The sequence below is a fragment of the Poecilia latipinna genome, unplaced genomic scaffold, assembly GCF_001443285.1.
Source record: "Poecilia latipinna isolate Pla-1442-1.1 unplaced genomic scaffold, P_latipinna-1.0 Scaffold86, whole genome shotgun sequence".
Taxonomy (NCBI): domain Eukaryota; kingdom Metazoa; phylum Chordata; class Actinopteri; order Cyprinodontiformes; family Poeciliidae; genus Poecilia; species Poecilia latipinna.
This window is the reverse complement of record NW_015112702.1, coordinates 391,747-418,931: the sequence shown is the minus strand read 5'-3', so window position 1 is coordinate 418,931 and position 27,185 is coordinate 391,747. Positions and strand designations below refer to the sequence as shown.

The 27,185-nt window shown below is 41.9% G+C and overlaps 2 protein-coding genes across 5 annotated transcripts in view; one reads left to right on the top strand and one right to left on the bottom strand.

Annotated features, from left to right (window-relative positions):
* Nucleotides 1-499: 499 nt before the first annotated feature.
* rbm12bb (RNA binding motif protein 12Bb) lies at nt 500-25,363 on the bottom strand. Of its 3 annotated transcripts, XM_015022325.1 has the most exons (3): nt 25,351-25,363; nt 13,755-13,762; nt 500-4,845 (listed from the first exon to the last, which is right to left on the bottom strand). In XM_015022325.1, exon 3 carries the CDS (start codon nt 2,680-2,682, stop codon nt 775-777), a length of 1,908 nt encoding a protein of 635 aa, XP_014877811.1. In that variant the 5' UTR covers nt 2,683-4,845; nt 13,755-13,762; nt 25,351-25,363; the 3' UTR covers nt 500-774. The 3 variants fall into 3 exon arrangements, with proteins under 3 accessions (XP_014877811.1, XP_014877817.1, XP_014877803.1); XM_015022331.1 differs by lacking the exons at nt 13,755-13,762; nt 25,351-25,363 and having other exon boundaries at nt 500-2,704; nt 3,567-5,664; XM_015022317.1 differs by lacking the exons at nt 13,755-13,762; nt 25,351-25,363 and adding an exon at nt 5,525-5,664 and having other exon boundaries at nt 500-2,704.
* The window catches only part of setd2 (SET domain containing 2, histone lysine methyltransferase), a 26,810-nt gene continuing 7,328 nt past the window's right edge, over nt 7,704-27,185 (top strand). Inside the window, exons 1-22 of one of the 2 annotated variants that reach the window (XM_015022306.1) lie at nt 7,704-8,099; nt 10,237-10,352; nt 11,680-11,768; nt 12,649-12,670; nt 12,763-16,667; nt 16,770-16,901; nt 17,469-17,597; nt 17,824-17,947; nt 18,040-18,117; nt 18,205-18,302; nt 18,425-18,557; nt 18,708-18,842; nt 18,934-19,062; nt 19,941-20,993; nt 21,076-21,124; nt 21,206-21,512; nt 21,954-22,683; nt 23,476-23,601; nt 24,738-24,874; nt 24,977-25,088; nt 26,249-26,323; nt 26,400-26,501. In XM_015022306.1, coding sequence (XP_014877792.1) covers nt 12,820-16,667; nt 16,770-16,901; nt 17,469-17,597; nt 17,824-17,947; nt 18,040-18,117; nt 18,205-18,302; nt 18,425-18,557; nt 18,708-18,842; nt 18,934-19,062; nt 19,941-20,993; nt 21,076-21,124; nt 21,206-21,512; nt 21,954-22,683; nt 23,476-23,601; nt 24,738-24,874; nt 24,977-25,088; nt 26,249-26,323; nt 26,400-26,501 — 7,497 coding nt within the window. In that variant the 5' untranslated portion in view covers nt 7,704-8,099; nt 10,237-10,352; nt 11,680-11,768; nt 12,649-12,670; nt 12,763-12,819. The remainder of the gene's footprint in view (nt 8,100-10,236; nt 10,353-11,679; nt 11,769-12,648; nt 12,671-12,762; nt 16,668-16,769; nt 16,902-17,468; nt 17,598-17,823; nt 17,948-18,039; nt 18,118-18,204; nt 18,303-18,424; nt 18,558-18,707; nt 18,843-18,933; nt 19,063-19,940; nt 20,994-21,075; nt 21,125-21,205; nt 21,513-21,953; nt 22,684-23,475; nt 23,602-24,737; nt 24,875-24,976; nt 25,089-26,248; nt 26,324-26,399; nt 26,502-27,185) is intronic. The other variant, XM_015022299.1, reaches the window with a different exon arrangement.

Sequence of the window (27,185 nt, the reverse complement as noted above, 5' to 3'; positions counted from 1 at the left end):
TAAAAATTTGGGCCCCTACAGGCTGCTTAAAAGAATGAAAGAAAATTCAGATTTTGGAAAACATTGTTTATTGAATTCTTTTCTTAAAAAAAATGTATGTCCAACTCTTTGTATCATTAATGATATTTTCATATTACACTTTTTCAGCCATGCAATTGCAACCATAATAGTTTTTCTATTTATCCATGCTTTGTTTTACCTTGAGAAAATGCTGGCAGTTTTAGACCAACTTGGCCAGAAATACGTGTCTCTTAGAACTCATCTCTTAGAACTTTAATGTATCCTTATCCAAAAGGATACATTAAAGTGATGTAATGGAGACCGCAGAAGACAATGCCCTCATTCAACTAACACCAAAATAGATATCCTAACCTGATCTAATTGGTCTACTAGCACACTAGACAAAAGCAATCTTAAATTTGTCATTGAGCTACCCTCTTAGTAACATTTATTTAGATTTTTAACTTCAAGGAAACAGATTTGGAAGAAAATGACAAAACTGAATCAATCGTTTTTAATTTTAAAAACAATGTATGACATGTACAGGTTATAAATTGTGTTCCAAAACTTACTAAAGTACTTTTTGAAAACAAAAAACACCAACCGTTTAATAGAAAACCCAAAATAAACTAAACAAATACTTCCTTGTAAACATAAAAATGCACTTAAGAAAAAAAAAATAATACAAGAGCTATATGCTACATTGCCAGCTTTCCAAATAAACTAAAAGTTTTGCCTGTTACTTTGTCTTAAATGTGAACCCACAAATGTATTTCAAACAAGCAAAAGCTGTATTTTTCTTGGACCAATCGGCCTCCCGTTCAGTTCCTCAATTGCAGTTAAAGCTTCCTGACGAGACTCAAACACCAAAGTGGCAGAGCCTTTCGGTTTTCCGCTGGGCTCATACTGAAGTGAGACAGATCCAGGTATGATGCGATATCCATAACAGAAATCATAGACTTCCTCACTTCTAATTTGGAATGGTAAGTTAATCAACTGCACACAGGTGGGACCATCATAGCGTTGATCAGGTGGACCAAACCTCCCATGTCCTCCACTGCCCCTATCCCGCGGAGAACGAGGTCTTACCCCACGATATCCATAGTCCTGACCTCCATGGATGCGTTCCTCTTTAATAGGCAAATTACCATCCCTGGGTTTCCTTGTATCAAAAAAGGAAGTGTCACCACTAGTGCCATAGAAAGGCTCATTGTTCCTGCCTGAGAAGTGCCCCTCTTTTGGCAAGACATCTTGCATTGATGGTGGCTCAGCAGTCAACTGATCCATCTGAGCACGTGTAACACACTTCACTCCAACTTCAGACCCCAGAAACCGCCGTCCATTGAGAGAAAGCGCCTCCATGGCCTCTGCCTCAGACCCAAAGAGAACCAGAGCCTGTCCGACCCCATTACCTTTATGATCATGCAGGATCCGTACCCTGTCCTCAGTGACATTAAACCCATGAAAAAAGTCAATTATCTCAACCTTTCTCACATCAAATGGGAGATTCCTCACAAACGCACAGATTTTCTCAGAGTCGTAAGGATCTGTTGAGAAAGACGAGGGTCTTTCCTGATGCCTTTCAGAGTTTCCTGGAGGCGCAGTAGGGTCATTCTGAGATTCCAGAAGCCTGAGCATGTTCTCTCTTGAGACAGGTCGTATATGAATCCATCTGTTGAGGAAATGTCTTTTCTCCTGACTTATAGCATCACAATAGTCACCTATGTTCTTAAAGAGTACAAAGGCCGACCTGGTTCTTCTGCCATAATCATCAGTTAGAAACAGAATCTGGTCATTCTCAAGCTTCGAGTTCTGAAAAAGGTACTTCAAGTCACCTTTTTCCACTGCAAAAGACAGATTGTCCAACAGCACACAGTATTCTTCATCTGTAGGAGCAACAGGTCTCTGGGGCAGAGGTGATCGAGACCTTGCTTCATACTGGGGGTTTCGCTGACTGCGAACAGGTGCTCTTCCCCTTTCAAAGTTCTCAATCGTCTTGACAGCTGCTGGCATGCTACCACCAGCTCGTATCCAATAGTCGGCTGTTGTTGTGCGAACATCGATATACCTTGACCCAATATATTTCCCATCTCTCTTTAAGGCTTCCAATGCATCCTCCTTTGTTGCAAATCTGGCAAAGCCTTTTCCATTGTTTTGCCCTGTATCTTTCTTACACACAACAATTTCATCAATGAGTAAACCATGAAAAAATTCACGTATTTCTCTTTCAGTCACAGAGAAAGGCAAACCATTGAGAAACACAACATAGGGGTCATCGGTGTCTGCCGGTCGTTGGTGATGGGGAGGAGAGCTATAACCAGATCGGCTACTTGATCTTCTGCCCACCTCACGCTCCATGGATCTTTGAGCGGTTCTTCCATTGCCCTCAGACTGCCTAATCTCATCCAGCTCCACCTTTTGCGTTGTTCTTTCAAGTACATTCTGCATCTCTTGCTTGCTGCTCAGTAGCAATCTTACAGGTGACCCATTTATGAATCCCCCTGACCGTGCCATGGCTCTTCTGGCATCTTCATCTGAAGCAAAGATAATGAAAGCTTCATCTAGTTCTCCACCAATTATATGCACACCTCCATCTGGAATATGAAGGCCCGTGAAGAACCTGCGAATATCCGCAGAACCTGCCGTGACACTCAGTCCCTGTAAACGGATGACGACCGCCATGATGAAGCACAAACAACGGCACCTGTAGACAAAGGGGTACAGAATATCATTACTGCCTTCAGAGCCTCACCAGTTCTGTAAAAATATTCCCACATTCAGTTGATCACAAAGGCTAAATAAATATGGAAAGAAATGCACGAGTTGAAAAAACATTTTTCCTTATGCCCACAAAAGCCACCTGAAAAACAAACACGGCTGAAAAGTGAAGGGTTGAAGTGATCCACATGAAATATTTGACATATGTCACAGAGTACTTTTCCTTACATGACCAAAAAAAATTGGCTCAACAGAGGGGACTTCCACAATGAGACTATTTGTTCCATTATAGGTCCAGTCCCAAAATTCTGCATGGGTTTCAAATACATGGTATTTTATTTTTAAATCATCAGTTATTAGACTAGTTCGTTATCCATAAGAGCTCCAGAGGAAATGCTTCATCTAGTCCTTTAGGCACTCAAAGACTCCATCTCCACCAAACCAAACAAATGCGCTATGCCAGTCTCTCACAATCCCATTGTAGCTCATAAAAAAGGCTTTTGTAACACTGGTCAACCTGAAAACTAGCCTTTCTTCATTCAGGTTAACAAAAACATGCCCAAAACTCCAAAGCAAAACACTAAACATGCACCAATTTGGTCGACCAGGCCTTTTTTCCCCAAACCAATTGTTTTTGGTAAAGCGACATTTAACACAATACTTTTTTCTTCCACATTTTAAACTGCATCATGACAGAATTACCTCTTATAAATATATAAAGTCCTAAAAGTTGACTAAATCCTTACTTTCTAAAACAAATCTATAGAAATGACAGAACTTTGTTGCTTCATGTCTTAGAATGACTACAATCGCAATGACTCTGAAAATGTATTTTTAGCTTTACCTACTTTATCTCACAGACTGCAGAGACATTTACTTTATAGGTTCCATGTGAGCACTCATCTCACAAATCGCCAGAGAGGAGTAGTACAATGCAAGTTCAACAGGCCAGGCTCTCTTTGTCTCAGCAGGTTTGACACAACAAAAAAGGTCCATTCAGAGAGAACACGTGCTATTACAGTGATTAGGAAGGTCATTATGTCAGGCTTTTATGTGCAGGATCTAAATGGGCATAAAAACAGGGTGTCTAAGGCATCCTGGTTCTTTCACACAAAATGCACATAGCATCCAGAAAATATTATGCATGCTATATTAAAAAGCTGATAACCTCATCACTCATTAAATCATTTTTAATACTGCCTCAGATCTAATCATGGACAAAATTTACAATTAGAGAGAAAATTAAGCACAAGTCCTTTAACAAATTTTAGACAACGCAGAATTATAAGGCATTTATTGACTGATTAAACTACACCAGGTTGCAAGTGGATCTTTACTAATTCCCCTTGTGAGAACCAAGTAAATCATTAATTGAAAGTTAAGTTCAGCTCAAAATTAAATTGATAACTCATTAAATTACTGGATCAATAACGTATTGTGGTGAGATTAACCATCTGAAATGTCTGTTTGATTCACATTTACATGGAGCACACAAAGTTGTCATTTAGCTAAATGACAAATTTCATGATCATTAAACCTCTATAATTTATGGATAGCTTGATAGAGATCAATTGAAACTGTGCCACAAAAAATATAAACCTGGTGACACAAGATCACATATTGGTGGAAAAAAAATTAGGACAATGGAAAACAAAAATTCAACTGAGTAATTTTAAACAAAGTTGCAGTTACTAAAAATAAAAATTCGCATCCATCTGAGACATGGCAATTCTAGCAGTTGTCAAATAATTGGTGCATGTTTATACAACTTAGTGGATTTCCAGTAAGTTACATTATTGCATAGCTTATCAAGTAATATCCCATGCCAGAGGCTAAATAACTCAGCCATCCAATTCTTCTTTAATCAGATAATTGCTGGTTTATAAGCAGGTGGTTAAAGTTTTGCAGGTGTCATTTCTGGTATTATTTCCATGGTGTACATTCCGCTCCCTCCGTTTCCAATTTCATTTACCAGAGATTTCTTTCAAGTCAGTAAAAGGACAATCTATCCATTTTCCAAGCACCTCCATTCCCTTGCTTTAGATTTGTCACCAGTGGTATCAAAGTTCTCCATTCACCAACAAGAAACTTTGCTGGATTCCCAGAATATTCCTTGTATCCTCGCCACTAACTGAAACATTGTGCGTGTATCAAATTAAAGCAAGTTACATCAATTTTATTTAGAAGAGTAGGTGTATCGTCTGAAAATGGTTGTTCAATAAAGTTGTAAATAAGAAAGAATCAGGTTCATGATTCAAAACCCAGATATTAGAAAACCCACATCAACACAGAAGCTACAGTTAGCGAGCCACCGCGTCATTTATCTAACAATGGGCACTTTCGGTTTGCACCGTGCGGATGGACATATGTGGCCACTTCATGGTCCAATATTACAGGAAAATTTGAGAATGGCACATTTCACCCTGTAGTGTGAAAAAAAAAATGCACCGCACTCATCAACCAATACCAACACACGAAACCAGATAATGTTACATCTCCATATGTTGGCTATCCGTCATAAAGTCAAAGCTGTACGGAAGAAAGGCCGCAGAACAAGATGGAAATGCACGCCGTAGCAACACATGTCAGAACAAGACGACAATAAAACAACCCGAGAACAGTTTCACACTCTAAAAAGCCCGAAGAGGTTCTTAAAGTTGAGGAAAATATGAAAGTACGCTAACGTTAGCTCGCTTGTCAGCTAGGCCTGACCGCCTGCAGCTTCAGCTCCTCTGACTGTCATGACTGCGCCATACCAATGACGAAAACATGCCACAAAACCAGCTTAAACAGCGGTTAAACTTACACAAATAACAACCACAGCCCTCACAAAACCGAGAGTCAAGAGGAATATGGTAGATATATTAAGATGGATCGTCGGCCTCAAGTCGCTCGCCTTGCTCCGAGAAATGTGGAAGCTTCCTCTTTTGTCGTTGACAAAGAGGCAGGCGAATGTAACAGCATTGAAAATGACACACCGCCACCTGCTGTACCGGCATGCAAAGTGTCACGACCTTATGTGGAGGTCAGTTAAATTATTAAAGCTGAGCACATTCACATAATTAGGAACTTTTAAAGGTACTTTAAAGAAGATGCTGTCTGAAACATGCACATGCTCCATCTAAAAATATATAGTTAATTTTATCACATGCCCTTGTCTCTGTCTTGTTTTGTTTTATGATTTCATTTGTGTTGCTAATGTTTGTGTTTATTAATGTTTGTGCTGCTTGATCTTCCTCTCGGACAGGTCGGTATTGTAAATGAGAATTAGTTTTTATTAATTCACCTGGTTAAATAAAAGCAAAATTACAAAAAAAAAAAATCTGGACAGTAGAAAACAATTAACTTTGTTGTCTATGATCATTCTTTAAAGGCTAATTTTTCTGATTTTTCCCCTTCTTTTGGCTTTTAAGGATTTAATAAAAATCACATATTTTTTACTCCTAACAAACCACTGATTTATAGAACCTTTACTCACCATTTCATAATTTTTGCTCAGCTCACCTTAAATTAACATGAAAATAAATAAACAGGATTTTCTATGGAGTTGTTCGAACATGTCTGAGCAAATTGTTTAAAAACAGGAAATGTTTGAATTGGCTGTAGAATGATCAATTTACCATTAATACATCTTTGCAACCTTAGCAGTACACAATGTTCCAACACTGAACTTTAGAGCTCTTTAGATTTTGGAGGCTTGTTTTGCTTGATGGCTTTAATCCATGTCATGAGGGCCAGCTGGGCAGATTTTATCAGAAGATTCTGATACTGGATAATTATTTTCCAAATTTAATCTAAGCATAAGAGATCATATGTTTTAAGGAATGTCTCATAAATGGATTAAAATTTGGTTTGAAAACACTTCACATTTCTTGCAGACTTATGACTAGTGAACGTTATTGGCTTCATTTTACTTCTAAACACATCTAATTGTTTTGCGTTACAAAGGTAATTTATTTCAGTAATTTGCTTGAAAACGTAAAACTCATAAGTTACAATGATCCTCCACAAATGCAGTGATATATTTCAAAAGTTTATTTCTGCTTTTTATTGATACATGAGATTTCCTGCTAACAAAAACTCCAAATTCAGTCTGTCAAAAAATTTGAACATTAAATCAAACCAATAGAAATAGCTTCTAATAGAGAAATCCATTCTCATTGAAAACTATGTCTATGTAATGCCAAATATATACACTAATACTCCTTCAGCATTAGTTAATGCATCCCTGTGGCATGGCAGCAATGAGGTTGTGCAATGGGCCTCCATTAAAGCAAAGTGGTCGCTCACCTTGTTCTTAAAAGTACCTCATACCAGATTCTCTGTGAGATTATATTCTCTCTTTATTTCAAGTGTGTTTTCCAACCAATCAGCCATAGCAATCATTTGAAACTGCCATGGAAACTTTTGGCCAGTTGCCTAAATCACCTTACCTCATTTTAATAATATAGACTGGTGGCCCTATTCTAAGATATTATCTTATTCTCAGTCAGGGTTGTCCTAACTATGACCCACTGGACTGATTATCTATTCACCTGACCAACAGAAGAATTTTTAATTAGGGTAAATTATTTTAGACAAATTATACTCTTACTGACTGAATATCAATGATGTATCATCATTTAATCAAAACAAGCTTTTTATCTGTGCGCTATTATGGCGGGTCCATTTAGCATGCATTTTTATTCAGACACCTGTCTTTATTTGATGAATAAACTCCACCCATTCGGTTCGTCGCTGGAGTTCGTCAGTGTGTAAATAGTGCAGACCTAATAGCAAATCTTATTCATCTAGTTTGTGGTTTAAAAAAAAAACTGCCTCTTTTTAGCTGCTTTTCTGTGCAATGAAGAGAGTAAAAGCGAGGAAGATGCCCACTAACTTGCCATCTGTCAAAAGGACGTTACTATGGTTGGTTTCAGAAAAGACTAAAAATGTTTGGTAACCCTCTTCGGTCTCTGTTTTTCTCCTGGATTCGCGCCCCGCTTCTAATCATGTGACATTAAAGGCATCAGCCAGAGTCTGCTAACATCTGCGAGGAACGGTTTTCTTAATAAAAGCGACAGAAACGGATTTAAGGTTACCCTAACGAATCTGTATGAAAACACGAATAACCAAATAAATAAAACAATCCGTGTTTCCTCATTCAACTTAGACAACTGTGTAGCAATCCGAGCACATGCTAGCTCGATTGAACCAACATTCTGCTCTGCTGAAGCTGGGGCGCAGCAGCAGCAGCGTAGGAGCCTCTGATCCGACGATCATTTCCGACAACTCCGTAAGGATTTAACGCCTGCATGCGTTGCTGCTTGATGCTTCACAAGGGGATGATCACCAATTATTTTGAGAATGGGGGAACCTTGTGACCGTACAAACTTCGAGAAGTGAGTATCTTATGAACCATGTTAAGTTTAGTTAGGTTCATTTTGACCAAACTGTGGGTAACACAACAAAACATCCGAGGCTAGCATGTGAGCTAAGCCGGGTGAACATTCATATAAGGGTCGGTTATACCTTTATATTAAAATGTCCAAATGCAACTTTACACTGTGTATGCTATGATTTGCAGTGGGTGAGAAAAAAACACGTCTGCTTGTTCATAATATGACAATTTAATTTCAAATATTGACGAAAACGACACAAAACGGTCTGTTAGCACACTGAGTGCTAATGCTATTTGCAGTGCTAGATCTAGCCAGCATTGCTAGTGTTAGCCTCTGATGCGAGGAGACGTCGTCGAGTTGAGCTTTTGATGAATGTGTATTGATTCAGCAGATTTGAGTAAGTGAACGTCCCACACAATTTGTTTACAACTACACAATCTAATTACATGGAAGTATTATCACGATATCACGAGGCAAGATAATAAAGGGGTCACAACATGAGCTAACAAATTCTTCAAACATGGCTCCCGTGAGGTTGCTATGCTATTTTACTTAAGCTAGCCAAGCTTGTTTAGATTAATTTATTTAAATGCAGTCAGAAGTTAATAGCTAACTTAATTATCTGTCTATACTATAACTACCAAGTATAGCATTTAGAACGGCTAGAAACTTGCTTCTGACACAACCAGTCATTTAGCAGCTTGTTATCACATCGGAAACGTCGCTCCTTTTAAAGGCCATGTTTTGGCTGGATCCACTCTTCCTATCCAGGCCATGCTGCCATTAGATTTCAAGTTTTGTTTTAAAACAATTTTTGTCGAGTAGGATATTAATGTTGATATACATTTTATAAGGACTGAGTTTAACTGTGTAAAGCCACCTGCTTGCTTTCGAGAGTTCTGGTAATAAAATGCACGTTTATCAACCAACGTTTTTGTGTATCGTCACTATTTTTAAAGATAAACGTGAATGCAGCCCCTTATCTGATTCGTGTTGTGTACTCCTACAGCTCTGGAGACTATTGGCCCAGCATGCTGAAAAAGGGAAGACTTGCTGATAAATCTTAACACATGCTTCCACCTTTGTAGAGAGATGGCAGAAAGTGGAGTGCATACTGTAAAATTTTCATTGCACATAATTAAATATTCTTGCATTGCAAAATTTTCAAGTAAGATTTATTTTCTAACAGGTGGGTCAAAAAGTTATCTAACATTCATATTATAAAGACAAGACTTTTATGTTCCAAAACTGCATAGTATGATTTGTTGCTCAAAGACATTACTACCTCTGAATAACATTAATTGATGGCCAACATATCATCAAAGAAGGATTTCATTTTAAAGGGATGTTCCATTGCAGGAACAGTCTGTTTCTTCCTGTTTGTTTTTTTTTTTTTTGTCTTATGCACTGATTCTGACCTAGCAGGATATATCTGCAGATCTGAAAAAGATTAAGCTCCGCCTCTATGGGAACTTTTTTCCCCCTCTATAGCTGGTTGTCATTTTCGAAAACACCTGGATCCCACTGAACCGTTTTCAAAAATAATTATATCTGTACACAGAACTGGCCAAAGCTCTGTTGTTTACTCTCCTAGACCTGTAAGGGATAAAATATTAGACGTGCAAAAAACCTTCCACATGAGATTGGTAAATGATGCAACAAGAAAACAAGAATGGCGAATAACAAAATGAGTGTGGAGTATTTTGTAGAATGTTTCCAGCTGCTGCAGTATTGGGTGATAGGTCAGGTCAGTTAGAGGTTGGCCTAATTCGTCAACGGTTTTTAAAAAAATTTTTTTTTTATTTTGTATACATTTTTGCTCTGGAACTATTTGACTTTTGTAATGTCAACAGACCCATCAGATAGAAATCTTATGGTAATTAGTGAGAAGAGCAGCTTGAATTGCTGAGTATTTTTCTGAGATTTACAAACGTATGTCATTTTGTGTTTCTTATGGTTACCAAAAGTAGAGGGGACACATGAAGTAAGGACATTTCATTTATGCTTTGCACAAAAAGTTAATCTGATGTCATTTAAACAGAATTTTAATTTTTTTTTTCTTTTTGCAGAAAATTACTTCTGGCTGTTATGACCAGTGAAGCTTATTTCATTTCAAAATTCTGTTTCTTCTTGTCAGATGTGGCGTCATTTTGGAGGTTCTCTGATTTGGATTATTGTCAGCCAGCAGCCTCTTCAGGCCTACTAGCCATAGGCGTGTTTCTCCATGGACACTCTTCTGAAGTCAGAGCTCAGGTACTACACGGGAGCAACTGTTATTTCGGTGTATATTTGTGCTATAATTTACGCACGTTCCCTGTCGCACTCTGTTCTGGTAAAATGTTCACCTTAAAGTCTGTGAAGGTGCAAGATTTTGCTATAATTTCTAGGCTTTTTTTTTCTAATACTGTGGGCAGTTTATTATGTGCAATATTTTGCATTGTAGGTGGTTCTCTGTATTTCGGTTTGGCTCTCAAATAAGCTGAGGCGATGTGAAGAAAGCACTGCAAGCCACTGATTGGTCAAAAACATTTCTCTCCCTGTAAACGGAACAACAAAGGAGTTTGCAAGTCGTAAATAAAGCCCTTGGGCTACTGTTGGCTCTTGAAGGAAGCACATGCTACGGGTCTTCTATCCTCAATCAGTGGCAGTTGAAAACCGTCAGCAAAACAGTTTTAGCTATTTGTTTACTTGAAGCAAAAACTAATTTATGTCGAAGACAATGTTGTAACTGCATAAGATTTAATCTGCTGTTAGTTTGACTGAAGGCTTCTTGTTATAACTCTTTTTATTGTCCCTGCAGAAACATCCCATTTTAATGGTCAGAGAGAGGGGGAAACGGAAAGGAAAAAGAAAACTCAAGGGAATAAACGACCCAAATATTATTCAGTTTTCATAAGCCCGGTCTAAGAAAAGCACGCACTTACTAGAACAAAAATCATATAGTCACACTGGCTGCTTAGGAATACAAGTTGCTGGTCTTGGAGGAACCGAGAACAAAAAGGAAGCTCAGAGGGGACAGGGCTTTCTCTGTTATGGGCCCCAAATTATGGAATGACTTACCTTTGCAGGTCAGAGAGGCCCCTTCTCTGTCCATTTATAAAGCTCGTCTTAAAACCCATCTATTTTACTTGGCTTTTAGCACCAGTGGGATTTAGTTTTAAATTGTATGTTTTTGTTTTTAAACTGTTTTTAATTACTTTTTTATTATGTTGTTTTTAAATTGTACAGCACTTTGTATCAACTGTGGTTGTTTTAAAGTGCTTTATAAATAAAGTTGGTATGGTATGGTATGGTCTCAGCATTTCACAGTTAGCTGTGGTAATATGTTAGATTGGTGTTTTTATTTACATAGAAACCTTAAAAATACATCGAGTCACATCCCCAAGCTTCAAACTGGGGCTTATTAGCATATAAATGAAAAGAAGTTCAGGATTTACATTCTTTCAGCCAATTTGGTGGGAAAGGATTTGGACAATTAATTTCAACAATTAACCTGGGAGCTCCTGGTTTTGTTCCGTTATTAGGTCTTTGTTCTTCGTGAATGAATTTTAAAGTGTATTATTATATACTGTCTGCTCAGATTAATCCAAATTCAGCAAAATTTAAGACAGTGCTTCACTGCAGATGAACAATGGCCTAACTGAAAAAGCAGTCTTGGAGTTTTCGAAGGTAAAGAGCTGAGATGTTCTGCGTTGGCTTTCTTATTAATCAGATCTGACCAAGTGGAAATTGACTTTCTGAAGGCAACGATCGCACACAGAAAGACGCACTAACACTTAATTAAAGGCTGTCGACGTCGGTGGAAGCTTGCAAAGCAAATTTCAGCGTTCCTTCGCAATCTGGAATTTATGTGCCATGCAGCCCTGGGAAAGCAGAGAACAGTATTTGCTCTTCCAGACTTTATTTCAAAGCCGTCCATCCATCCAATTTTCATGTCTAAAACCTGATAATTTTACAACTTTAATTCTGTAAAAATTGACTTAAATGAACTTAGAAAAATGTGTCTGGAAACGTGGACTTTTGTGATTAAAAATGTATCGGAACCCTGAAGTTGCTGTTAATCTTTCACTATGAAAGTGCTTCAGTTTCTCTTCTGGTCTGAAGTCCTTACTCCAGCGTTGAAAGAGGAATTAAATGTGTTGACTTGAAGTTAACTAAAGCATGAAGCCCAAACTATGTGGCTGCACTGGGCTGAAAAGCTGCTCTATATGTGCTGGTTGGCTGTCACTTCTCCTTTTCTTTGTGAATGGAAATGTAGTAGAGATCGGGTTCAAAAATTGATTTTTCTGTATATTTTTGAAACCTGATCTCCAAAACTAATTATTAAGGTAATATACTCATAGTTAAGGAAGAGGTATAATGTTTGAAATTTAAAATGTTTTTAGCAAAAAAAAGCAGTTTATGCTAAGATTTGTTCAGATGCACATCGCCGTTAGTTGGGTTATCACTGTGGACCGGATAACATTTTTATTCATAAGGTTTAACAAGGAATCTGTAAAACCACTTTTGCCTTTTTCTCTTGTTTCTTTATGTTCTCAATGAAACACAGACAGGAAGGGAGTGCTGCTTCTGTAAGTTAATCTGGTAATACTCTACAGTTTTGAGAATTTCAGCGACTTGATTATTGATTTTTATTTTTTGTTGTGCATTCTTTTCCCTGTAGGTGAAGGTGGAGGGTCTATCCACGTCAGCTCTGATTAAAAGCTTGTCTCCCCGAGTCATGCTGTCCAATCATCTTTTACCAAAAGGGACCAAGATGAGGGTCAATCTGGAAGATCAGGGTCGTCAGAAAGTGTCCTTCAGCTTCTCGCAGACTAAAAAACCGCTGCAGAGTTCGTTCTTCATATCTGCCAATCCTGATACGACTGTCACTGAACCTCACAATGCCTCATCTCAGTCTATCTTGGACAAAGTGGGAAAGAATGCGGAAAGCAAAACGGAGCAAAAGCAGACAGCCTTGGCGCCGTCATCTACACCGGAGAAACGTCCTCAAACGTCGGCCTCGCCCTCAACTCGACTCCAAAAAAACTTAGGAAAGATGCATTTTAAGAAGCAAATTATTAGCGTTTCTGTTACTGAAGAGAGTCCGAAGGCTGTTACGTCTGAGGAGGTGCACGTCTCTGAATCAGAGGTCAACTCTCAGAGTGACACTGAAGCTCCAGCTCCCCTGCCTGAGAACGTCATTAACGACGGCTCCCCTAAAAATGTAACCACTGAATCCTCTGAGACGAAAGAAGATTCTAACCTCAAGAAATCAGCTTCCTTGTCCGGGAAAGATGGTGATAGTTCCAGTTGTACTGATCGGGATTCTCATGTGTATAAAAGGAAAACCAGGTCACAGTCAGACAGTGCTCCTCCTTGCTCTGAATCTGACGGAGACTTGACGCACGCGTCTTCCAGCCGCAAATCAGAAGATTCAAAAAGCAAAACAAGCTCTGACAGCCGGGTCAAAGAGGCAAAAAGGTCTTCCTCTAATTCACATGCGGGGGAAAAGGAGAAAAATTCCTCCAAGCGCACAGAGACTCAAGAACGGTCTTCTAGTTACTCGAAGTCTGATCGTGATTCTAGGATGCCTTCCTCTCGCTCGTCTCGCTTGGACAAGGACCGCAGGAGATCCAGGACTAGATCACGTTCTAGATCAAGAGGCTCTCGGACAAGTTCGTCTCACTCCAGGTCCGAGAGGTCCAGGTGTGACAGAGGTTCTCGCTCGGAGAGATCGTACTATCACGAATCTGATCGGCGGTCCCACAGGAGTTCTCCACGCAGGGAGAAAAGACGCTCCCGCTCTCGGACTGAAAGAACTCGGTACAGTTCTGACTCTGAGGACGACCACAGGAAAACGAGGACGAGGACGTCCGGGTCCAGCAGGTCATCTAACTATTCGAGCTCGCATAAAGCATCACAGTCATCTTCCTACTCAAGGTCTGAGAAATCTTCAAAATCTTTAGAGTCTCCTCACTCCTCAGAGACTGACAAAAGGACACAGTCATCAAAGTCAGAAAGGACTTCAAAGCGTTCCTCAGACTCTGATTCTCAACATAGGTGCTCTCCTGATTTGGACCCCAGTTCCCGCAAATCCAGCAGTCATCACAGGTCTGACACCAGTACCAAATCATCTTCTTCCAGTACACATAGCAAGCCCCAATCGCATGACAAGAACAGAAAAAACAGCTCCGGTGATTCCGAGGGAGAACACAAAACCAAACCTCAGTCTTCTGAAGTAAATACAAGTTTGTTGGAGAACAGTAAAGACTCTCAAGAGAAAACCAGTAGACCAGATTCAAAGCATGTAACTCCCTCTAGGTCCTCCATAAAATCCCCTAGACATCACAGACAGTCAGATGACATGTTTCATAGTCCTGCTGTGGTTTCATGTGAAACCACAGCAGAATGTAGTCCTCAGATGGAAAGAGAAAAGTCAGATTCAGAACCAGGTGAGGATGCACAGGGCGGTCAGGGTGATGCGGAGATGGTTTTATCTACTGAAAAGACTTTGCAACAATGTTTAGGAAAGACGGAGCAAGTAAAACCAGTACTTGAACTAGAACCTGAAAATGCCTCAGCTACAACCTCGATCGAGAACCTAAAGCTTGTCGACGTCACTCTGGAAAACGTGTGCAATGTGAAGGCCGGCGAGTCGGAGTTGAGCTTAACTCCAGCTGTTTTAAATTCAGGTGAGAGCGAAGATAGTGTTATTGTTGAAAAAGACGGCAAAGTGCCAAAACCCTCTCTCGATGCTACAGAAACAAACGTCACAGATGAGATCCAGCAAAACACTAATATGGAGATTGTTGAACCAAATGACGTTTTGGCAGCCGAAAATCAATATGACCCAGAAAAATCTGATTTGTCCTGTCTACAAGCTGAAAGTCGGCTTTCAGAAGGACAGCAAAGTAAAGATGCCGCCAAAAAGAGTACCTGCACTACTAGAAAGTCTCGCTGGGATATTGTCGGGCAAGACTCGTGTGAAAGTGATCATTCAAACAGGGCTGTTTGTGCAGAAAGCAATCTCAGCCCTGAAAAAGTGGTATCCGTCAAAAGAATTGAATTCTCTAATGACGGTACTCAACATGACCTGGACAGTAAAGGTAGCATTCAGTCCAGAGATGCTAAACATTCCAACATGGAACAGGACGTCTCTTTAGTGACCTTTAAACATGAAGACCAAAGTGAGCCTTCGCAAGCAAGCACCAGCATTGACCGCTGTGATTTCAGTCATACTACTCATAAACCGTACACTGATGAGCCTTCACACACGAACAATCAGTTATCCCAGATTCACTTAGCCACGTTAGGAGACATCCAGAGTATTGATGCCTGTGAGAGTAAATTAAAGGAGAGCACACACAGGAATAAATCCAGTAAAAGAACAGCCATCAACCAGGATATGCTAGCAACGCCCAGTGACGCCAGTGACAGCGACAACTCCGCGTACGACTCGGATTGCGACAATGCCATAAAGCAGTTTCACTCTGTGGTTGTAGTCCCCAAGCATTCCTCCCTGACAAAAGGTTTGGAGGATGGACAAGCCTCTTCATGCACCCCTTTACGTATTTCAGGACAGCCCAGCACCCAAACGGGGAACACAAACCAAGTTAACGCACAGCAAACGCAAACCACGACGACTAGCTTTGTTGAGTCGCCTCATATCGGCGTGCTCTGTCAGTCCCAGAGCAACATGATTGATAGCACCAGTCACTCAGAAGGTTCCAACGCCATCGGCGGTCAGCTTTTCGGAGCCGATCATCCCGGTGCCCAGCGAAGTGAGACGGATTCAACCCCTTTGCTTGATCATTCCAGACAATGCGAGCAAAGTTTGAAGCACCTTGAGATAAGCAGTCAAGGCGAGCAGGTGCACTTGCAGTACCAACCCAACACCCTCTCTGACGATATCAACAGCAAGATGAGTTTCAGCTTGGGTTGGGATTTATCTCAACCAGAGCAGCCTACCAGCACATGCCAGCAGCCTGACAGCAGCCACGGACCACAGTTAAACACTAAAGGAACCGCAACAGATTCCAAGGAGCCAGAGCAAAGTATTCACTCCGGTACGCACCAGTCGTCAAACATGCAAACCATCAAAAGACCTTACCTCCATACGTACGAACATTATCAGGAACCTTCGAGTGAAATCCACCCGGACTCGCTCACGAATGACCACGATGACTACAGAGCGGAAAAGTCATCGAGTCATAATGAAGCACTAAACACTCCAGGGTCAGCGAGCTCAGTGCAAGGTCCTGAAATTAGCAGCAACAGCCGGGGCCCTGCTTTACCGGAGCCACCCAGAGAGGACAATCATAGACCCCACAGAAGCAGAGGACCGCCCAAGAAAAGGCGTCCGGAGATTGAGTCGGACTCGGACAACGAGGCAGAAGCTGGACCGTCTGGAAAAAGGGAGCGTCAAGAAGATGTTGCACTTTCTAAGGAAGTAAAAGCCGAGGTGGACCGACCATCACTCACTCTGCGCAACTTTCAAGATAGCGGCAGATGGAAAGACTTGGCCAAGATTAAAAAGATGCCCCCTTACTTTGACTTAATTGAGGAGAACAAGTACCTAACTGAGAGGTAAACGGTTGACCAGCTTTTATATTGTCAGAGTAACAATTTTTTTTTAAATTTTGATTCTTTAGAGTTTGACTGATGAACTTTTTTAAACATCTCTTGTAGGAAGAAAAGCAAATCTCATCGAGATATCAAGAGGATGCAATGCGAGTGTCCAGTGTTGTCGCGAGAGGACCGCGCAAAAGGAGTGATGGCGTGTGGAGAAGACTGTTTAAACCGGCTCCTTATGATTGAATGGTTGGTCACAAAGAAACTGTTTTGCAGCTTAAAAGAACTTTGCTTTAGAAGTGAACATTTTGTAAACCTCGAAAGAAGCGAGTCTGCAATACTGTTTAAGCACAGGAGGTCTCGTATTTAACATCCTTAAACCATTTAAAATCCCTGTTTTGCGTCCAGTGAGTCAAAATGAGTTCCATATATATTGTTTTATATATCTTGCGGAAAAGATTTTAAGGATTTCCGGAAATCTTTCAGTTTTGGTGCATTGAATTTTGTTGCCTCAATATGTTTAGATTATTTGTTTTTATTGTAATTGTTAAGCTACATAGCGCTGTGGATGCTACTACTGCTAAGCTAGTGGAAATCACACTAAACCAGATCATTCTTTTATTAAATATGTTGTTTTTATCTTCCTTGATAAGAAAAAGTGAATCTGGCGTCTGAAGGCCTTTGCACCGAATTGTAGTCAAATTTGCATTTGTACGTCGTCTTGGATTCAAAGCGGCTGCCTAACGCACAAGCAACAAGCCAAAGTATATAACGTGCAAATTTTCACATCGCTTTTATTGTTTTCTTTCTTCAAAGCTCGTCACGGTGCTTGAATGGAGCATATTGCTCTAACCGTCGCTTCCAGATGAAGCAGCACGCGGACTTCGAGGTCATCCTCACCGAAGACAAAGGCTGGGGACTGCGTGCCGCTAGAGACTTGGCTCCGTAAGAGTTTTAGCTGTTGTCTTTGTTGGATATTATTATTCTCTGCAAGATTTTTTATTATTATTTTTTTTAGCTCTGTCTCATTTTGCATAGTATCAAAAATTATATAATTTTGTTGTTGCGTCATAATTTAATGAGACGCTTTGCTGTTGGTTGTTAAGGTCGTAGTTTGAGATCAGAACTATAACTGGTTCTGGGTTGTTGTTTTTTTTTTTTGTAATCTCAGAAACACATTTGTCCTGGAGTACTGTGGCGAGGTGTTGGACCACAAAGGGTTCAAATCGAGGGTGAAAGAATATGCTCGCAACAAGAACATCCACTACTACTTCATGGCACTAAAGAATAACGAGGTGAGCGAGGCTGTGATGGACTGTAAATGACCACCTGAATGAACGAATGAATGAAACGGTAACCTTCCTGTTGCCGCGTTGCGTCTCTGTAGATCATCGATGCGACATTGAAGGGTAACTGCTCGCGATTCATGAACCACAGCTGTGAGCCGAACTGTGAGACCCAAAAGGTACTGAAGCAAAAACCACCTTTTAAGCAATTTATATCTAAAAGTTCTGTCGTCTGAAATGTATTCATTTCCAAAACGCTTCTCTAGTGGACGGTCAACGGCCAGCTCAGAGTCGGGTTCTTCACAACCACGGCCGTCGCTGCGGGAACTGAACTGACGTTCGACTACCAGTTTCAGAGATACGGGTGAGATTTTCCTCCAGTTGTCTTTCATCCCTGAATTGCGTTTGTGGCAGATTTTAAGTCGTCATCATAGAGAGAGAATATTTAAGAGGACTTCACCTTTGCTTTTTCGTCTTGCTGTGCAGGAAAGAAGCGCAGAAATGCTTCTGTGGGGCCCCCAGCTGCAGAGGCTTCCTCGGTGGCGAGAACAGAGTCAGCGTTCGAGCGGCTGGAGGGAAGATGAAGAAAGACCGCAGCCGAAAGAACGCTCTCACCACGGTCAGTCTTAGCAGCGCCACCATGGCGGCATTTCTCCAGTTATACGTTACTAGTACCTTTTGGAGATATATGTGTTCACTCCAAGAAAGAAATATTTTAGCAACAGTTCAGCAGAACCACATGCTTTTTTTTTTTTTTTTTTTCCCACAGGTGGATGAGGAGCTGGAGGCGTTGCTGGAGAATGGTGAAGGCCTGTATGACGAGAAGCAGGTGGTGTCTCTGTGCAGACTGATGGTCCGAGTGGAAACCATGGAGCAGAAGCTCCTCTGCCTTAAGCTCATACAAGTACGAACCCTCAATGCGGCTTCGTCTGCGCCGTTTGTGCCCGTCCCTGAAATCCTCCCGGTGTGTTTCATGTGTTTTTGTTGCTGCACAGGACACCCAGAACCCATCGTGCCTGAAGCAGTTCTTGGATCATCACGGCTTGTCCTTGCTGTGGATCTTTATGGTGGAGCTCTCTGAAGCTAAAGGCAACAGCGCTAATAACAACAAACTGCAGCTGGAGGTGAGATTTATTATACGTTTTTGTTAAGGCGTTTGTAACCTACAGAAGTGTTTGTACACCAAAACTTTTACTCATTTTCTCATATTATAACCATAAACTTTAATGTGTTTTATTGTGGAATAGTGAATATTTTTGAAGTGAAAGTAAAAAGGAATAAATGGTCCTTAAAATGTTTTACCAAAAAAAAAAAAAAAACCCTGGAAGGGTGGCGTACGTTTTTATTCAACCAACTTCTGCTAGTCTCCAAGTTAGTAAACAGAGACCACGTTGGTGTAAAGGACCCACTGTGACTAGCAGTTGCATAATATTTCTAATGAATGATGACGGCAGCAGTGTGCCAGTTGCATTCTGGGATTTGTAGTATTTGCATTTTTTGCGTGCCTTCAGGCCAGCTCTAGTAAACATTTGGAATATTTTGCATATATTCAATTACACACCAGCCCCAATTTGGCCTAAGTTTGACCCACATGGTTAGATCAAAGCATAATAATGTAGATTTACGTCCAATTGAAAATCAGAAACTGAACACAAAAATTCACAGATGCTGCCCGTCCAGCCTGACGGAACTTGAGCTACTTTTTATCGAAGATTGGGCAAAAATTTAAATCCCTGGGTGTACAAAGCTTCTTGCTGGAACTGCAACAAGATTTTCTTCATAGTGTGGACTCAGACAGATTGAGACCACCCATCACATCTTTTTTGTACCGGACTAAGCACTATGTTTGATTTTCTGCGACAAAAAGAAAAAAAAAAAAAATCTCACTAAGACACATGAAAGCTTTATGTTGTCACAAAATAGCATAAGTTCTTTTGCAATTCATGCTATTCATGAAGCCTTTGCTGTATCTAATCTGCATACCTATAATCTCTTCTTGCAGATCATGAAGACCCTGGCTGTGCTCCCCATCTCGACCAAGAACATGCTTGAAGAGAGCAAAGTCCTGACCCTCATCCAGCGGTGGGCTCAGATCAAAACCCTCCCTCAGCAGGCTGAGATGGATGGCTACTCCAGCGAGAACACGTCCCGGGCCCAAACCCCTCTCAACACTCCTGACGGCTCCTCCACCAAAATGGCTCCGGACCTGGACGGCGACGCGTCCAAACCTGCCGTTTACAGGCGCCTCAAGATCATCAGCGAGAACAGCCTGGACAGCGCTCTGTCTGACGCCAGCAAGGGATCCGACGGGAAGGAGGACGAAGAGGAGGAGGAGGAAGCTGAAAACCTCAACGCCGACCCTCCCGATGGAGCGAGCTTGAAGGAAGAGCACCTGAGCGAAGCTGTGGAGCCGACAAAAGAATCCGTGGAGGGGTTTGGGAAAGAGCTGCCAAGACAGGACAAGTCGGAAACGAGCTCAAGCAGTCAGCAGCAGCAGCAGCAGCAGCAGCCCCAGGATGTGGACATGAAAGATGAAGCCGAGTCGGATTCGAAGATTAAGGAGACAAACGAGGGTCCGACAAATGAAGCTGAGACTCCAAACGTGCCATGCGAGGAGGCGCAGGCGAGTGCAGAAAACCCAGAAGGCGAAAAAGTGCCAGAAAAGGTGGAGTCAGAAGGAGACCTGTCCTCTGTTAAAGTGGAGGAGCCAGAGAGCCAGTCCAACCAAACGGTTCCTGCAGATGTTCCAACCGAACAGCCGCCAGAGACGAAGGAGACGCGAAAGGAGCCGGAGGACGAGGAGGAGGCGAGCACCGAGCCCCAGCTCGGCGAACCTGCCGCAGAAGCTCCACCGAACTCCGAGACCCCAGAGGCTCCTGTCCCCGCCGAGGGGACGGCAGCACAAGTGGAACCGTCGGTGATAGGAACGCCGTCTCAGGACGAAGAGGAAGGCGTGTCGGACGTGGAGAGCGAGAGGAGTCAGGAGCCCCACCTCAGTGTTTTGGACATCAGTGGCATGGCAGCCAGACTTCTGGAGAGCTGGAAGGACCTGAAGGTCAGTGAAATCAAGCCTGTCAACTTGGTGTAAATGTTTTAAATGTTGCGTCCCGAGAGCTCAAATGAACTTGTCTGTTCAGGAGGTCTACAGGATACCGAAGAAGACCCAAGTGGAAAAGGAAGCAAGAGGTAGGAGACGTTGCAATACGTTTCTGGTTTGTTGGCACTGAATTTTTGAGTTTGATTTAATATATAAAAATTTCCTTGCAGATCGCAGCCGTGATCGTGACTTGGCTTTGACGCCACGCGCCGCCTCTGGCAGTCGAGAACGGGAGAGGGAGCGAGAGAAGGAAAGGGAGCGCGACAGAGAGAGAGACTACGACAGAGACCGAGACAGAGACAGGGATCAAGACCGGGACCGAGAGCGGAGCCGAGACCGAGATCGAGATCGAGATCGGGATCGGGACAGGGACCGAACCGCAGACAAAACCCCTCGCAACTCTGAGCGACGGAGAAGACGCTCGCCGTCTCCGCCCCCCTTGCCGTATGAGAGGAGCAGCCGGCGCAATGAAGAGCGGTAAAGCATTGTGCACATTTTTCTTTTTTTAATTATTTTGAATTTGGAAGTGAAGTCTACCTTCCTATTTATTATAAAATAACGTGCATTTCACAATATAGCACAACACCTACACTATAACCAGAGACAATAGCTGTCAAATTAATTTTCATTTTGTCCTCAACGGGCTGGTGACTTAGCAGTGTTCTGCTAAAAAGATTAAAGATCTTCCTCAATTAATACTTGGCAATACTCTGAAGTATGAGAGACAGAATGTGGGGTTTTCATTAGATGCGAGTCATCAAGACTTCAAGAAATAATTGCTTGAACTATATCACTTTGTGTGTAATAAGTTTCTTTACTGTAGACGTTCCACTTTACATAAAATAACTGTTTTATTGAGACGCACCTTTACAGCATCTTCTAGAGAAAAACACGGTCTGTTTTCCTCAAATTTTTAAGGTTTGACACGCCAAGCAGCAAGACACAGAGAGGAGCTGGAGGAAAGGAGCGCAACAAACTGTCCACAGAGGAGCGCAGGAAGCTGTTTGAACAGGAAGTTGCTCAGCAGGAAGCTCAGAAGCAACAGCAACTTCAACAACAGCAGCAGCAGCAACAACAGCAGCAGCAGCTCCAGACTCTGACTTATGACCCTCTAGTCTATGCCTCCAGCCCCGGCTTCATCACCTACCCCCCCGGGTATCCCATGCAGACCTTCGTGGATCCCACCAACCCCAATGCTGGCAAAGTCCTCCTGCCCACCCCTGCCGTTGACCCGGGCCTCAGCTACGAACAGACCCCTGCCTCAGACCTCAGCCTCCCCTCTCCGTCCTCCACATCCCAGGCCGCTCCGGTCTCCAACGTCTCCCAGCACATCACCACCACCAGCCTCACCGCAGCGAACCCACAGCAGTACACGCAGCCAGCCGTGGCAGCCCAGGAGGGAGGGGTGGCCGTGCTTTCGGTGCCGGCGCCCCAGGCCCCTCAGGCGCAGGGTCAGCAGAGCTACGCCACTCTGTGGGACCCCGCCACCCAGCAGGCGGTGACGGTGCAGACGCAGCCGGCACAGCAGTACGCTGCGGCTCCGGGGCCGCCGCAGACGCAGACGGCCATCTATTACCAGGGCCAGCCGTGTCAGACCATCTACAGCATCCCCACCGCCTACCCTCAGGCCAACGCTCCGGTCATACAGGTACGGCTCCCAACGCCGAGCCTGTTCTGATCAGGACGTCACTGAGATTTTCTGATTTGCCTTAATGAAGTCATATTTTCTTATTCTAAAATGTGTAAATCTGCAACAGATGTGTTACAAGGTGTTTTTTTTTTTTTTCTAGATATTTTCTAAATATTCTAAGCTTGTTAGCTTAGTTTTGTAATCGTTTTGTTTGTTGAGATGCTAATATATTTATTTAACTAACAATCATTTTAGTTTACCATTCTGAGGTTTAATTGGATAAAAAAAATTGGCACATTTTGCACATTTTTATTGAACGACTTCAGCCTATTTATACGATATCAGAAAAACTAAAAATAAGTAAACGATTCAATTCCTTTTTCAATTAATAAACATTTTATTGTCTAAAATGCAACAGGACAACATTCATTTACTGAACACTTGATCATTAGGAAATGACGCATTCTGCTGATAGAACAAACTTCTAACATCAACATGTTAACAGCTTTTTAACCCCTTTGCGCTTGACTTGGCATCGAGACACTCAGCCTAATCCGTTGAATAATGTTTTTAGATTAACCAACTAATTGGAAAGCAAAAGTTACTTGGGAGATTTTATTTTGCACAATTGGAACCAGGTGAAGCTTCTCAACGATCAATTCCTCACAGTTAATTTGAATAATCGTTTCAAGCCCTGAATATGTCGCACGTCACAGCTCTGTTTCAGTTTTGGTCGAATGCACCAGCTCAGTCCGCCTCGTTTAATACGTCGCGAGTGTCAGCCGAGTCAGTCCTGCTGTGTGTTTCCAGGCGTACACTGAGCCCACAGCCGGCTACCTGCACGGCCAGCCGGTGTATCCGGGTCATCAGCAGGGCGTGGTGGTGCAGCAGGGAGGCACAGTCACCACCATCGTCACATCCCAAACTGTGCAGCAGGTAACCACGACAACTCTGCTTAGTTTTGAATTTGTAGACGCTACCGCCAGGCTTGGCAAGTTTTATTACAAAACTAAACATTCACATTCTTTTTCTTAAGAAATTTACATTTTTCATACTTTCAGTGTGTTATGCCGTGATAATAAGACCATTTGAAGATAATTGTAGCTTTTAAGAGCAAGTGTTTATATTTTAGGCCAACTTACTTCATGACCCATTTAATCTAAAAATTATTACCAAATGTGTCCTTTTGTTTGTTTCATTCCCATAGAATGAATGTAATAAATAAATTAATGTTTCATTCTCAAGTGTAAAAGTAAAACAAATTACTTATTTCTTTGAATTAAATTGATTTCGGTAGTAAATATCTAAAAGTCCAATATCTAGTATAACCACATGGGGGCAGTATATACCCAAGCTTTCCTTTTCAAATAGATCATGCGAATACTCAGCTTTTTATTTCGTTTGAATTATTCTAATATCTGCTGTATATTTTTCATGTTTCCTTTGGCTACGGTGTATTATTAAACTGTGCTTGACATTAATTACAAACAAATAATAAAAAAAAAATAAAAACACTTTGGAATATTATTGTTAGAAATACAGCTGTGAGACCAGATCTGTGGCCGAGATCTGACCCCCGGTCATTTAGTTGTTTAAATAAAACGTTATTCCGATTCGGCTGTTGTCATGGCATTTCAGTAAACAGAAGAAGGAGAAAGACAAAGAGCTGTGTGAGGAGAAAAGAATGAAAACAGTTGTCTGCTTTGTAAAAACGAGGAGAGACCACCAGACCACCTCTAGGCAGCCATTTGCTTGTCAATGCCTGCAGGTTGAAAGACCCTCAACAATGTAAATAAGGTTTTAAATCTTGTCCATATGAGAAACATTCTCACGTTCTGAACCTTACATAGAAATCCCACTAAACCGATGGGTTGATCTTTACATATATATGTGTGTATATATATATATATATATATATTAGAAAGAACAAAGCTGTTCTTTTTAGTTCATTATTAGATGCAGGCAAAAATTGTCCCACTTCCTGTATCTTTAAATTGAAACCGCATCCATTTATTGAGCCTTTAACGAGATTTTCCTCCTCACGTGTATTTTTTTTTTTTTCTGTTCACCAGGAGATGATTGTACCCAACAATGTGATAGACCTGCCTCCCCCTTCTCCCCCGAAACCCAAAACGATCGTCCTACCTCCCAACTGGAAAGCAGCCCGGGACCCTGAAGGCAAGATCTACTACTACCACGTTGTCACAAGGTAGGTGTAGCAGTGTGTGTGTGTGTGTGTGTGTGTGTGTGTGTGTGTGTGTGTGTGTGTGTCCCATCACATGTCTTGATCTCGATGTCACTTTGCCTCCAGGCAAACGCAGTGGGACCCCCCCACCTGGGAAGGCAGCAGCGACAACACAAGCGTGGACCATGAATCTGAGATGGACCTGGGAACACCGACCTACGACGAGAACCCCTCTAAGGTATTTCGTTGAGCGTCGGAGTAAAACGGAAAACCCGCCGTGTTTCCCGTGACGCCGCCGCTTCGCTTTTCCTTTTGGGTCCCAGGAACTTTCTGCGCAAGTGCCGCAGAGCGTTATTATAGTGTTTGTGATTAAAGATGCAGCACCAATGATTACTTTCAGCTGTTTCTCTCCAGGAAGAGGCGGGGTGGGGGCGGGAATCCTTCTGCACCACATCATTCCCAGTTGACTGTTATAAACTTGCTGATGAGATTCCCCTCACATCAGAACCAACACCAAAATTCCAAGTGTTCCCACTCACTCCACCCCCCACTTAGCCCGAAGGTCGACCGGGGAAGAGAGGGGGTGGGGGCGGCCGAGCTTATCTCCTCTTCTGCTACACCGTTTGTTTTCCCTCTTTGTTTTCATCCCGTCTCCGGCAGTAGTGGAAACCATCTGGAAAGTCTCGCTCTCATTTATTTGCGGCCTCTTCCTTTATGGTTTGGAGGAAGCACGCTGCCGCTGTGTCCTTTTTGTCTCATCTGAAATGGCACAGTAAGAAATTGAGGGAAAACAGCGGAGCATAACGAAAACGTAAACGGCGTCTCATGATACAGTCGTTGCAGATTCAGGACTCGAAGGCTGCCAGGGCTCCCACGCAGTCTCGAAATTAATTTAAATATGTTTTTGGATCTGAACCCATGTGGGGAAAATGTGATGTCTTCATTTTTGGATTTATTCTCTCTGTCTCTTTCCTTAATCGTCCGTCCATCTTTCTATTTATTCTTTTGTCTCGCTGTTTATCTCCTTTGATTTTTTATTTTATTTTGCTGATTCTGTAAATAAAGCATGGCTCCTGTAAGAGCTAAGCTTCATCAGTGACTCTTGTTTATAAGATATAAACAGGATCTACTGTGGATTGAACCCGTTTCAATCTCCTCCTGGTAGATTGCGTTTTGTTCAGACTGATTTCAATAAGTTATTGTTTTTAAAGGCTGGAGCCACAGGATGGTTCAGTGTGAAAGGATATAGCTGATGGAAGAACCTTGAATTATAAACGGCGCTAAACGGCTGTTTGGTTTGGCTCATCAAACACAGAAAATATCTTCTAGCAATGAAATGTGACAAAAGAAACTCCAGTTTTGTTACTTCACCAACCTCCCTGATTGTGATTGTCGCAGTTCTCCACAAAGACGGCCGAAGCAGACACGTCCAGTGAATTGGCTAAAAAAAGCAAAGAGACGTTTCGCAAAGAGGTGAGTCCAGTTCTCGTCATTACCTCTACAGAGGTTCCGTCGGATGTTCTTATGTTCCTTTTGTGTTGTTGACCAGATGTCCCAGTTCATTGTGCAATGCCTGAATCCGTACCGGAAGCCGGACTGCAAATCCGGACGCATCAGCAACACGGAGGATTTCAAACACCTGGCTAGAAAGGTGAGCAGGAGCAAAGCAGGGTTTTGGCAGGGTTCTAACGCAGCCTGGAAAAGTTTGAAATGTTTCCTAGGTCTGGATTGGGACGGGAAAAAATACAGTAATAAAACCCAGATCTGCTGTTTAAAACTTGCATCCATCCATTAGGGGGTTTTATGGGTTTTATACTAGAGCTGGATGATAAAGTTTTGGTTTTTGAAGAGTTAATTTTTGGGAAATCTGGATTTTTCTTTTCCCCCCCCCCACCAACGCATTCGTTGGATTTTCATCATTCAGGGTGATGTCAGCACGGCCAGGGCCGCCATCTTGTTTGACAAGCGTATATCAGGCCATCAGATAAAGTATTGGGTCTGGCCAAGACGTTTTTTTTTTTAATATGAGAATTAAGTCATAATATTAGGAGAATGAAGTAATTATGTTATGAGAAATCCAATGCAAGATGTTCAAATGAGGAATATTGAGCAACTAAGTTTTATATATAATTACATACATCAGCATCAAATTATTATCAGTAGCAGGATTTTGAAACGGTCCTCCAAACAGCTGTGTGTATTTCACACGACCTGAGCCGGTCATATCAGATCCACTGAGCCGGTCATATCAGATCCACTAATCTTTTTTTTCCTCATTGAAACCATTTATTTCTCGTCTAATTTTAAGACATTTTTTCCTGGTAAAATTGTGTCT

Excerpts from the sequence above, each read along its gene's own strand:
- rbm12bb (XM_015022325.1), bottom strand. The coding sequence starts at position 2,682 with ATGGCGGTCGTCATCCGTTTACAGGGACTGAGTGTCACGGCAGGTTCT.